This window comes from Rhinopithecus roxellana, chromosome 1, assembly GCF_007565055.1.
Source record: "Rhinopithecus roxellana isolate Shanxi Qingling chromosome 1, ASM756505v1, whole genome shotgun sequence".
Classification (NCBI taxonomy): domain Eukaryota; kingdom Metazoa; phylum Chordata; class Mammalia; order Primates; family Cercopithecidae; genus Rhinopithecus; species Rhinopithecus roxellana.
Window position 1 is genome coordinate 166,106,098 of NC_044549.1, and position 13,806 is coordinate 166,119,903.

General features: G+C 38.5%; 1 protein-coding gene across 1 annotated transcript in view; it reads left to right on the forward strand.

The window, feature by feature from the left end:
- NEK10 (NIMA related kinase 10) overlaps positions 1 to 13,806 on the forward strand; it is a 280,588-nt gene that overhangs the window by 188,342 nt on the left and 78,440 nt on the right. Inside the window, exon 26 of the mRNA XM_030933079.1 lies at positions 7,998 to 8,211. Within this exon, the coding sequence (XP_030788939.1) occupies positions 7,998 to 8,211 (214 nt within the window). The remainder of the gene's footprint in view (positions 1 to 7,997; positions 8,212 to 13,806) is intronic.

A 13,806-nucleotide genomic window follows, 5' to 3' on the forward strand; every position in this document is an offset into this window, starting at 1 on the left:
CTGAGTCTTTTAAAACTTGGGTTGGTATCTGTGCTAGCACTTAGCTCCATCTCTGATGAAATATAATAGATGTATTATTGTGACTATACCCCTTTCCCTTTGATTTCTCCTCCTAGCCATTGTTTATACTAATATTACTCCTCACCAGTTTTTGTAGGATGATATCTAAACCTTTCTTTCTTTGGCACAATACTAATCTACAGTCTTACTTTTTTAATTGATTTTTTTTAATTTTTAAATTCAGAGGTACATGTGCAGGTTTGTTATGCAGGTAAACTCGTGTCTTGGGGGGTTGTCGTATAGATTATTTCATCACCCAGGTATTAAGCCTAGGCCCAATAGCTGTTTTTCCTGATGTTCTCCTTCCTCCTACCCTCCACCCTCCAATAAATCCCAGTGTCTGCTGTTCCCCTTTATGGGGCCAGGTATTCTCATCATTTAACCCCCACTTATAAGTGAAAACATGCAATATTTGGTTTTCTGTTCCTGCATTAGTTTGTTAAGGATAATGGCCTCCAGCTCCAGCCATGTTCCTACAAAAGACATGATGTTGTTGCTTTTTATGGCTGCATAGTATTCCATGGTGTGTATATACCATATCTTCTTTTTTCGGTCTAGAATTTATGGGCATTTATGTTAATTCCATGTCTTTGCTATTGTGAATAGTGCTGCAATGAACATGTGTGCAAGTGTTTTTATGATAGAATGATTTGTATTCCTTTAGGCATAGAACCAGTAATGGGATTGCTGGGTTGAACAGTAGTTCTGTTTTTATGTCTTTGGGGAATCACTACACATTGTTTTCCACAATGATGGAACTAATTTACACTCCCACCAACAGTGCATAAGTGTTCCTTTTATGCTGAACTTTTCCAGCATCTGTTTTTTTTTTTTTTAGCTTTTTAATAACAGCCATTCTGACTGGTAAAAAATGGTATCTCATTGTGATTTTGATTTGTAGTTCTCTAATGATCAGTAATGTTGAGCTTTATTTCATGCTTGTTGACTACATGTATGTCTTCTTTTGTGTAGTGTCTGTTCATGTTCTTTGCCCACTTTTTAATGGGGTTGTTTTTCTCTTGTAAATTTGCTTAAGTTCTTTATAGAAGCTGCATATTAGACCTTTGTCATGTGCATAGTTTGCAAAAATTTTCTTCTGTTCTGTAGGTTGCCTGTTTACTCTGTTGATAGTCTCCTTTGCTGTGCAGAAGCTCTTTAGTTTAATTAAATCCCACTTGTCAATTTTTTCTTCCTTCCTTCCTTCCTTCCTTCCTTCCTTCCTTCCTTCCTTCCTTCCTTCCTCCCTCCCTCCCTCCCTGTCCTTCCTCCCTCCCTCTCCTTCCTCCCTCCCTCTCCTTCCTCCCTCTCCTTCCTTCCTCCCTCCCTCTCCTTCCTCCCTCCCCTTCCTTCCTTCCTTCTTTCCTTCCTTCCTTCTTCCTTCCTTCCTCCTTCCTTCCTTCCTTCCTTTTCTTTCCTTCCTTCCTTCCTTCCTTCCTTCCTTCCTTCCTTCCTTCCTTCCTTCCTTCCTCCTTCCTTCCCTCTCCTCTCTCTCTCTCTCTTCTTTCCTTCTTTCTTTTTCTTTCTCTTTCTTTCCTTTTGAGATGGAGTCTTGCTCTGTCACCCAGGCTGGAGTGCAGTGGCGTGATCTTGGCTTACTGCAACCTCCCCCTCACTGGGTTCAAGCGATTCTCCTGCCTCAGCCTCCTGAGTAGCTGGAACTAGAGGCCCGTGCCACCACACCCGGCTACTTTTTTGTATTTTTAGTAGAGACGGGGTTTCACGGTGTTAGCCAGGTTGGTCTCGATCTCCTAACCTCGTGATCCACCTGCCTCGGCCTCCCAAAATGCTGGGATTACAGTCATGAGTAACTGCGCCAGACCCCCAACTTGTCAATTTTTGCTTTTGGCATCTCTGTCATGAAATTTTTGCCCATGCCTGTGTTCTGAATGGTATTGCCTAGGTTGTCTTCTAGGGTTTTAATAGTTTTGGGTTTCACATTTAAGTCTTTAATCTGTCTTGAGTTGATTTTTGTATATGGGGTTCAGTTCAGATTTTTGTAAAGGGGTTCAATTTCAGTTTTCTGCATAGGGCTAGCCAGTTATCCCAGCACCATTTATTACATAAGGAATCTTTTCCCCATTGCTTGTTTTTGTCAGGTTTCTTGAAGATCAGATGGTGTAGGTGTGCAGCCTTATTTCTCGGTTCTCTTTTCTGGTCCATTGGTCTATGTGTCTGTTTTTGTGTCAGTACCATGCTGTTTCGGTTACTGTAGCCCTGTAGTATAGTTTGAAGTCACGTAGCATGATGACTCAAGCTTTGTTTGTTTGTTTTTTTTTTTTGGCTTAGGATTGCCTTGGCTATTCAGGTGCTCTTTTGGTTCCATGTAAATTAAATTTTTTTTTTTTTTATTTATGTGAAGAATGTCATTGGTAGTTTGATAAGAATAGCATTGAATCTATAAATTGCTTTGGACAGTATTGTCATTGTAATGATATTGATTATTCTTCCTATCTGTGAGCATGGGATATTTTTCCATTTGTTTGTGTCATCTCTGATTTCTTTGAGCAGTGTTTTGTAGTTCTCTCTGTAAAGCTCTTTTACTTCCCTGGTTATCTGTATTCCTAGGTATTTTATTCTTTTTGTGGCAATTTTGAATGGGATTGCATTCCTGATCTGGCTCTTGGCTTGACCCACAGCCAACGTTATACTGAATGGGCAAGAGCTGGAAGCATTTCCCTTGAAAATCAGCACAAGACAATACTTCTGCATAGTATTGAAAGTACTGGTCAGAGCAGTCAGGCAAGGGAAAGAAAGAGTATCCAAATAGGAAGAGAAGAAGTCAAACTATCCCTGTTTGCAGATGACATTATCTTATATCTAGAAAACCCAATAGTATTGGCTTAAAAGCTCCTTAAGCTTATAAACAACTTAACAGCGAAGTTGCAGGATACAAAACCAATGTGTGAAAGTCACTAGCATTTCTATAAAACAACAGTGAAGCCGAAATCTATAGTCTTAATTAAGGGCCTCCGACTCTGAAGACAGGCCTACCTGGGGCTAAGTCATGTAAATTTCAGACTCTAAAAAGTGATTTGAAGGCCAGGTGCGGTGGCTTACACCTGTGATCTCAGCACTTTGGGAGGCTGAGGCAGGCAGATCACCTGAGGTCAGGAGTTTGAGACCAGCCTGGCCAACATGGTGAAACCCTGTCTCTACTAAAAATACAAAAATTAGCCTAGGCCTGGTGGTGTGCACCTGTAATCACAGCTACTTGGGAGGCTGAGGCAGGAGAATCACCTGAATCTGGGAGGTGGAGGTTGCAATGAGCCGAGATTGAGCCATTGTGCTCCAGCCTGGGCAACAAGAGTGAAACTCCATCTCAAAAACATTTTTTTAAATAAAAATAAAAATAAAAGAGTGATTTGACCATAATTTCTGCATCCCTGTTTTCTGATCTAGTAGAATGAGAATCATAATAGTACCAGTCTCATTAGGCTGATGTGATGATTACACAAAGTAACATATGCAAATCACTTAGGGTAGGGCTTGCCGAATGGTAAATACTTGAGCAATTTTGGCAATCATCATGGTTAATATTATGGGAAATGAGACAAACCTGTCTTTAAATCATTTGATTCCACAAACACTGGATCATGCCTTGTTGCTAAGGAATCCAAATATATTTAAGCTGGTCATCTCTATGATTTGTTACTGTTTTCTGTTGTTTTTTGGAAAGTACCTTAAAAATTGACGGAGTTGTCAGAGGTGTCAAGACAAAAGTACCATATTTGCACATTTATTTTCTCCTTTTAATAGGTATTTGAGTGCCACAGAGGGCGAGGGAGGGATAGTGCAAAGAACAAGGTACAGAGACATTGGTCTGATTTTGTGAGTCTGGGCAAATAGGACTGTAAATCTCTTCTGAAACTAATAGACCCTGGCTATGGCTACCCAGGACTCTTGGGGTTAACATACTAGTAGGGGAGTCAGACAGCAACATTAGAGTGAAAAGATTTAGAGCATCACCAGGTTCTGGAGTCAACTGGATTCTAATCCCCACTCTTCCACTCAATTTAAGTTCCCTGAGGCACAATTTTCTTATCTATGATGTGTGGGTAGCAATAGTAATTACTTTGTAGCAGGACGAGCCGCAGACAAGAACCCCTCTGACACTGAGTTATAGAAGGAAAGGGCTTTATTCAGCTGGGAGCATCAGCAGACTCACGTCTCCAAAAACCGAGCTCCCCAAGTGAGCAATTCCTGCCCCTTTTAAGGACTTACAACTGTAAGGGGGTCTGTGTGAAAGCGTCATGATCGATTGAGCAAGCAGGGGGTACGTGACTGGGGGCTGCATTCACCGATAATCAGAACGGAACAGAACAGGACAGGGATTTTCACGATGCTTTTCCATACAATGTCCGAAATCTATAGATAACACAAGCAGTTAGCTCAGGGGCTGATTCTTAACTATCAGACCCAGGGCGCAGTGCTGGGCTGTCTGCCTGTGGATTCCATTTCTGCCTTTTAGTTTTTACTTCTTTCTTTGGAGGCAGAAATTGGGCATAAGGCAATATGAGGATACTCTCCTCCCTTAACTTCATGGGCTTGTTTTAAAGCTTAAGTAAGATAATGCTTCTGACACATTTAACACAGTACCCAGCAAGTGGTAGGCACTCAATGAAATTAGGTATTATTATTATTATTATTAATGATATTGTATGATTTACAGAATGAAGTCTATAAAGCAAATTGTGATAAATGTGATGAAAAGTGGTAAAGGGGGCAATGAGAGATTACAGAAGGACCTGTCTTACTCTGGGAATTTGGGAAAGGTTTCTCTGAAGAAAGAACATGTAATCTGAGACCTGGACAATCATTAACTCTCAAATAGTAAGCAACATTTCGCAGACCAGCGTCTGTGAAGGCTTTGCTGAGGGCAAGAGCTTTTTAACTTGAGGTTTCTTTTAATTCAAAATACTAAGATGCCATAATAAGTTAGAACTGACAATTCAATTTTATATCTGATAATAAATTAAGATTGCAGGGTGCATTCTGTAATAAACTGATTTTCATTTAAAGTTATTTAAGACTCCTCATTGTCTGGGTTTACATTCCAAATAAAGTTTTATCTTTAGAAAATTTGACTTAAAACTGAAATCAATCGTGAATTATATGCAATTGCATATTTAATTTGCTTTGGATTTTTGGTATTAAAAAGTTGAGTTCTGAAAGAATTAGGGAACAAACTCAAATTTCCTATTTTCTTAAAGCAATGATGCAAGGGACACATAAAGGCAAGTGTTCTTAATGATCATTTATGACTCAGCAAAAGATCAGGCTCACAGCCAATCTTTAGTAATTTGATACAGCCTTTGAAATAGAAGATCGCTCTTGACAGAAATGTTTATTATAATCATTCCTAAACAATATATTGTTTCTGATCATATATATCTTCTTTCCTCTATTTTACTATCTTCTCATTATTTTTCACATCCTTGTCAAGTAGAGCTCACACAGTTTGCATTTCTAATGTGCAGTATCTTTCTTTTTTCCGGTTTGCTCATGTGGTATACAAGTACATTTGTTATTGAAACTTGACTTTCCTAATAGGCCTTCAACTTGGGATAATAACTTAGCAACCCTGAGGAGTTTGGGGCAGAAAATAACTATTTTTTTTTTTGTTCTGCTCAGTACCAGGATTACTATTTTTACCTACCAGTATACTATTAAGAGAATCTTGTCTGTTTACTTTTTTAAAAGGAAGTACTTATCCTTTTATGCATAAAATATTCTATTAAAACAATTGCCTTATTTTTCTTTATCTGTGCCTGGTTGCATAAGCTGCCTGGTGCTTTGCTTCAGAAGCAGTCATGAGGACTAACAAAGTTAATACTTTCAGCCAGCTCCAAGGACAAATGGATCTTTATATTTTTCACCCCTTTTGATTCTTTATATCTTAAAACATGACATGAATGTAATTGAACAAGGTATCCTTCTAATTCTTTCCATCTGGCCTCTCAGAGTGGAGTGGGGACAAAGTGGATGAGGTGAGAACATCCCCAATTTTTTCTAGGACCAGATCTTATGCTTATTTGTTTACAGAATAATTGGTAGACAATCTTTAGCATGTATTATTACTCTGATTCAGTTGCTTTTAAGAATTTCTCTGAAATACCTAAGCAGGGAGTCATTTCAGAGCAACGAGGCTATCCTGGAACTTCTGGTAGGAAATGTTCCTGGGAATCCAAAAGTCTATGGCCAAATATTTTGGGTTATAGGTAGGTAAACATTTTAGATGTTAGGCTGAGTTTGTTTGTGGATTTATTCATTGATTCATTCATTCATTTACTGAATACCTATCAGGACTCAGATTCCATTGTATGTGCTGGGAGATCATAGTGAAGAGGACACATGTCCCTCTTCTGAAGAATTTTCCTGTGTAGTGGTGAAACAGACCATTATAATAAAATAATTACAATAGTTTTAAGTACTTAAGTGCAAATGGTGCAAAAAGAATGTACAAAAGGGGCTCAGGATATCTGTCCGAGGGCAGTCCAAAAGTATTCCTAATGGAGCCTGGAAAAAGAGTGGGATTTTGGCAAGGATATAAGAGATGATGACTGGGAAAGATACCATTGGCAAAAGAAAAACAAGTCAAGCATATGGAATAAAATAGGCAAACAAATGGGGGTATAGGACAGGTGCTATTTGGGGAAGTGCAGGTAGTCACATTGTATGTGTTGCTGGAGGAGGGGAAAGAGTGGAGGAAGGTAATGGCCAGTTCAAGAGAGACCTTGTGTAGCATTCTGGGAATTTTAATTTTATCCTATTGGACCATGTGAACTATTGAAGAATTCTGAGTAGAGAAATAATGTAGTCAGATTTAGGAATATTATTCTGATTAGCAGTTTACAGTACAGACCAGAGGTAGACAAGAAATGAGTGTGTTATTTAGGAGACTCCTTCAGTAGTCCAAGTAAGTGATGTTGTAATAGCCAAATAGCTGTGGGATTACAGGGGAAGGATGTGGATTCAAGAAATATTTAGAAGGTAGAAGTCACAGGACTTGGTGTTTGTTAAATGTAGGAAGGGATGGAGGATACATACAAGTGTGGATTTTCTTCTCAATTTATTGAAATTTTATAATGTGTGTGCCCTTCACAGAGATTACCTCATTCAAACACCATACCAGTTTAATGAGGTAGATACTATAATCATCCCATTTTACAGGTGGGCTACCTGCGACTTAGAAGCTATGTAACTTGCCCAGGATCTGACCTAATAAATGGTAAATGAGGTTTTAAACCCCAGCAAAATGATCCAGAGCCTGCATGCTGAGTCATGATGCTAAACTGCATCTTCTTTTTGGTGCCTTTTCCAGTAATGGCAAATACAGGACCAGGAGAGTAACCTTAGGCAAGGAGATGACTATATGCCAGGAGAACAAAGGTCATTTCCATTCCCATGTGCCATAATATGTAGCTATATAATTTATAAAACTAGCTTATGTTGCTTTTTTTTTTTTTGATTTTTAAAAAAGATCAGCTGATAATTCAGCTGCTAATATTACCTTGAAGCAGTTTAAACATCTGCAGTCTAAGAATTTGAATATCCACGCTAATGAAAGGCTTAGATACTGGGCTTTTTTTTTTTTTTTCATCTGCCAGTGAGTTAGCAGTGATTTCAGAAAGCAGCCAACCCGTGCAGGAGAAGATGATCCCATCTGCCCATCCTGAGACCCAAAGAGCATCTTCATGCTCAGCCTGGAACCCTTACCTTCCAGCCCAAGTGCAAAGAGAATAGTGCTGCCTCCTTTTCCTTCCTTAGCTTTCCAAATGCCTTTTGAGAAGTCTTGGACTCAAAGCTGTGCTTGATATCCATCTTACCCCAGGTTATACCATAGTGGACACACAGTGGAGTTTAACCTTGATCCTTTACACTCTGTGGCCTGCTCCCAACATTGACCAGAATGTTATAATTATGTAATGTTATCTTAGGTGCCTCACTCCTGATGCAGAAGCTCGTCCAGATATTGTACAAGTCAGTTCGATGATATCAGATGTCATGATGAAATATTTAGACAACTTATCTTCATCCCAGTTGTCCTTGGAGAAGAAGCTAGAACGGGAACGAAGACGCACACAAAGGTATTTTATGGAAGCCAACCGGAACGCCGTCACATGTCACCATGAGCTGGCTCTTCTATCTCACGTAAGTGCAAATATTTTAATCTGTTCATGATGCAGTCGAATGAGCTGTCTGAAGTTGTTCATGCTTGTTTTAAGGAACATTCATCAAAAGTTAGAAAAATAGTTACATGCAATATTTAAGCATTATAGTTACATATTTATATCCATTTCTGTATCTTATACATAAATTAAAATAATTAAATATAACTGACCTTCCTAAGAATGAACCCATAATTTATTGTATTTTGCAAAAATCAGAGGTATCACAAAGTTCTCTTCGCGAAGTTTAAGTTACAAATTTCGTAAAATTAGCAGTGAATGCTTATATTTAATTTCTTCAGCAATCTGACTGTAACTTTTGGGAATATAGATGAAAATGTTGTGAGTTAATTCAGAGAAGGAAATAACATTTGCCTTTAAAATTTTTCATATTGGTCTTTGCAATTTCTTTCGTTGCCATTTGTGGTATTAATAATGTTGCCATGCTTCAAATCAGAATATGCTTATTATTTTTCTTGCCAAGAACCTTTAGATTGTTTTGATATTTAAGTATTTTTCTGAACATTGCTTGGAAAAGAGATGCCAAAGCTACAAATGTCCACATGTGCAAGTGACGGTGCCAGTGATGCTCTTGTTGCTGTCTCTTATTTTCTTTCTTCTGTGTCTTTTTTGCAATCACGATCAATGTTCTGTTGTTTGCTCGTGCTTTGGGCCTCCACCCAGTGGCGACCTGGTAAGGGGCCTTTCATCCTTTTTTTTTTTTCTGTCTCAGGGGTGGGCCCAAGGCAATTGGATCATGAAACTCTTTCTTAGGGTACCTGGTCATTAAATTCCTTCCCAGGATCCTAAGGACCTACTCCATCTAAGCTGGGAAAATTATGTAAGAACTTGGTCTCAAAGAGGCAGTTCTGATTTCTTGAATAACAGTGTTTCCAGTGAACTCCTTTCTGAAAATAAGGAAAGTACTACTGTTTAGTGGGTTTGTCTTAAGGTATTTGGAATCCAGAAGTTGAAGATTTAATGTAGTTTTCATTTGGGAAGGAAACTCTTTCATCTTCTTTGCCTTAAATGCTGAGCCTAGCTGTAATTTTGCAGAACATTCCATGATGATTATTTAAGTTATACATTTATGTAAAGAAGCATATAACTTGGAGTTATAGCCCTTACTGAACACAGTTAAATCTCAGACAGGGAGTTAGAGCTCACTTTGCTTTTTATTTTACTACCTGACTTCATAATAACTAGGCAACAATGAGAAACACATCATTGTATGTATGTCATGTTGCATTCTAACTAGAGTATTCCTAGTAGACTAAAATGCAAGAGATTTAGCTATTTCTATATATCTTAGATATTTGGGGCCTTCTATTATTAAGTTCTGCACTACAGAGCTACTTAGCTAATTTCCAGTTATATGTGAAAGAGTCATTTCATATTAGATTCATGTGGCTGATGTGGGGCTGAGTGGCATTAGTTTACAATGTAACAGCAGAAAGTCTGTTATCTTTAGCAAAACACCTTGAGAAGGACCATTACTTATCTATTTATTTGTACTTCTCAGCTTAAAAAATTCTTTATTATGGAAAATTTCAAACGTTTATAAATGCAAAGATTGCTTCCTGTACCCATCCCGGCTTCAACAGTTAGCTATTCAGGGCTAATCCTGTATCATCTCTATTCCTACCTGCTTCCTGTCTTCCCCAGATTATTCTGAAGTAAATCCCAGATACCATATAATTTCCTCTATCAATATTTCCATGTATATTTGGAAAGTCACTTTAGCTGTAGAAATCTAGCTCTCAGGCCATGGCCAGGTAAAATAAAGGGAGAGCTCTGAAGCCAAGGGAGGGATTTTAATGTTCCAGAGGTTGTATACTCATATGTAAATTAAGGGGTGGAAGATATTATCTGACTCAGAGGGTACTAGTATAAATGAGTTAATGTGTTTGAATATACTGTATGACTTTAAAGGTGGCTTAAATTGTAAGACAGCATCAATTATATAAAACGAGCATTGGTTTTGTTAGAATAGTTTGTTGATGGAACTTGTTAATCTAGTGCTATCTTGTCCAAGGAGTCTCTACATTAAATCCATATGTCAGGCATACAGTTAATGCATATTTATTAGCACCTGCTGCTAGCCAGCCTCAGTGTCCTCATTGAGCATTCAGGTTTTTATGGACCATAGAGAAATGCTTTACTTCAAAGCAAAGTTTATATTCCTGCTTTAAACAGTCATACAATGCTTTCTCCTTTTGCACTATTTTAAGTCTACTGATATATTTTCATTTCAAGGTTAAGCAAATGTTAATTAAAAGGAAAAAATGCAGCTTTATTCAAGAAGCAAGAAGGAAGTAAGATTGCATTTCATCAAAAGACAGTATGCAGTTAATTGGCATTTGTCTCACTGGGGACCAATTATTATTTTTAAAAAACTTACATCTGTACCACTGCTGCAGAAAAACTATAAGTGTAAAATTTTATGACTCTTTTTTCTTAAGGAGTATTATGATTATCTCATTTCAGATATAGTGGAATGTTCTCCCAGAGCAGTTAATATCAATAATGCAGTTACACAATCCAATGATAAATTATAGACAAGGGAAAGAGAAATTAGTGGGTTCAGTAGAACTTTATGAATTCCCAGCATCAATAAGGAGATCCATTGTGAATTACTGAAATTTGCAAATTAGTGAGTAAGCAAATGATAAGAAACATTAAAGGCTTCTATTTCATGGGGAAGTATTCTATTTACTTTCATATTTTAGTCTATTCTTAATTATGGCAATTTTTATAATGGTCTACTGCAGGTAAGTACTAATATATATTTTAGAAGGACAGAGAAGTCTTCACTAAAATGTTCACTCTGTGTACTGTGGTTTGCCCACTATGAAAGTGAAGCAAACCTTTCCTTTTGAAGAATGTTTTCTGATTCTTATAACTTAACATAAGAGATCATAAGGAGAGCATAGAGTTGAGAATGGTAAGAATTACGCAGAGCAAAAGGAAGTAAAATTTTAACTTAAATGTGCAATAATTAGAAGGGTATTGTCATGTAGAGGGTATTGTGGCATCGTAATAGTAAAAATCGTGATCCGTGTTTTGGCACTATTCTCAGGGTAGTGAACACTGAGAATCATTACCCTATAGATCTTATATCCCAGGCAGAAAAATCAATTAAAGACATTTCTGAAGAGTCTACTGCTTGTATCTTTACCAACAAATATAATAATGTGTATTAAAGAAATTCAGCCTGACAAAACCTGGAGAATCAATGGGAAACTTCAATTCCATTAGAATTGTTGGGATTTTGTGGATACACCTCTAGACTAATACTTAAATGGGTGAAAAAAGCATATTTCTACATGCAGAAATGGAGCAGAATTGAGTATTCCAGGGAGACTGAAGAGAAATCACGAGAGAAGCATGCTCTCAGTGCGAGGCTTGCAGGTATCACAGCTTCTTTTCCAGTGATATTTGACAGGAAGTTTATCTTCACCACCCCTATTTAAAGGCTGAATGATGATTTCTTTTTACTAGTTTAGTAAGTTTGTTCAGTTTGGAGAACTGCTTTCACATCTGTAACACAAAGAGAGAAAGATTGAAACTGCCTGTGGTATACAACTAATACTGAAGGAACAATGATTTGGTGGATGTCTTCTGAATGTAAGGCATTACGCTTGGTATAGTGAAGTTTATAAAATATTATAAACAATGACCCCAGTCATGAAGTAGCTGATAATCTACTTGGAAAGACCAGATAGATGTGCATATACAGGAGGAATTTTCTAATGATTCCAAACAGTTTGGGTAAATAAATGAGATAAGAGAGGGAAATGAATAAATGAGGCCTAGGGAGGCTCTCAGAGCCAAACGAAGATAGGGTCTTGATAACTAGATAAGGAAGTCACTCCTGGATAGAAAAGAATAACGTAAGTGCAGGCCAGGCACAGTGGCTCATGCCTGTAATCCCAGCACTTTGGGAGGCCGAGGCGAGTGAATCACGAGGTCAGGAGATTGAGACCATCCTGGCTAACACGGTGAAATCCCATCTCTACTGAAAATACAAAAAATTAGCCAGGCGTGGTGGCGGGCACCTGTTGTCCCAGCTACTCAGGAGGGTGAGGCAGGAGAATGGCGTGAACCCGGGAGGCGGAGCTTGCAGTGAGCCGAGATGGTGCCACTGCACTCCAGCCTGAGTGACAGAGTGAGACTCTGACTCAAAAAAAAAAAAAAAAAAGTAAGTGGTGGAGAAACTCCAATTCAGCTCACTTAATACTAAGAATCAAACTTAGAAATGGAATTGTTTTATGTTTTGATTGCACAAAGAAAGGGAAACCAGGAGAAGTTAAAAGAGTTGTCCAAGGTCATCCAGCTAGTTAGGGACAGCCCCAGGACCGAAAGTTGGTTCTGCTGATTTATAATGCATATTTTTATATGTGTAGTCTGAAAAGCCTGGGGAAGTAGGCTGGAGCTAGATGATGGGTGTTTGTGAATACCTCATTAAGCTGTTTGAATTAAATCCTGTGGGTAATGTGGACTAAAACTTTGAATTTCTCCAAAATACCTAACAACCAAGTTGCCAAACTGTGGGCTAATTATTTCTTTTTTCTTTTTCTTTTTTTTTTTTTTTTGAGACAGAGTCTTGCTCTGTTGCCTGGGCTGGAGTGCAGTGGCACAATCTTGGCTCACTGCCAGCTCTGCCTCACTAGGGGCTAATTATTTTTTAATGTACTTGCCTGCTTTTTAATGTTTTTTACCCCTCAGTGTTTTCCATTACACTCCTCTGTCCTGGTTTCTGTCTTCTCTCTTTGAATACTCTTCCTCATTTTCTCTTCTAACCCTGGCCTTTTAACTTTAAATGTTCTGCCTCTCTTGCGCTTCCCTTGGTTTCCATCTAGTCCCATGGTATTTCTTTTCATATGAATTTAGATAAAAATTGTGTACAAGATGGGAACATTATTTTCTATAATTATGTGTCATTTTGTTTTGAACCCCTGTTTGTGCTGGTAGCAGAAAATGGTAGTAGTAGTCAGGATCAATTATATCAGTCTCTTTTGGTATAGAAGTTTCTTTACTATCCCAAAGTTTCTCTTTTCCGCATCCTCTTCCAAAGATGGCAGCAGAGTAGAGGAGAAAGCTTAAGCATCCCCATGTTGATGGGAGGGGGCAGGGGCTCTGGTCTTCTTCTATTGGCCCCTGCTGAGCTTAGATAACATGAACCCTGTGATTTTGGGATGCTGACCTCTGTCCTTATTAAATGTTTATGGCATCTGTAACTCATGGCCTCTTTTATCATCATGATTTAAACCCAAGAAATTACCCATGATGCCCCAACTCCCACCTTGGGGTTACTATTTTTCATCCTCTGAGGCTTGATTGTGACTTTCTTGGCATTCTTATTTTAAGCAGCCTGCTCTGTGGCCCTCAGTGCCGTGCTGGCCAAGTGGACTCCCCTGCCAGCCCCAGAGCTGTCTTCTACATTGGCACAAGACACATGGGGCCTTTAGATTCCCATCCACACCACATACAGCCCTTGGGGAACTCACTGGCACTAAGCGACCCTATCTCAGCCCCATCAGCTGCAGTGCCTTCTTCATCCTTTTCTGTTCTTCTT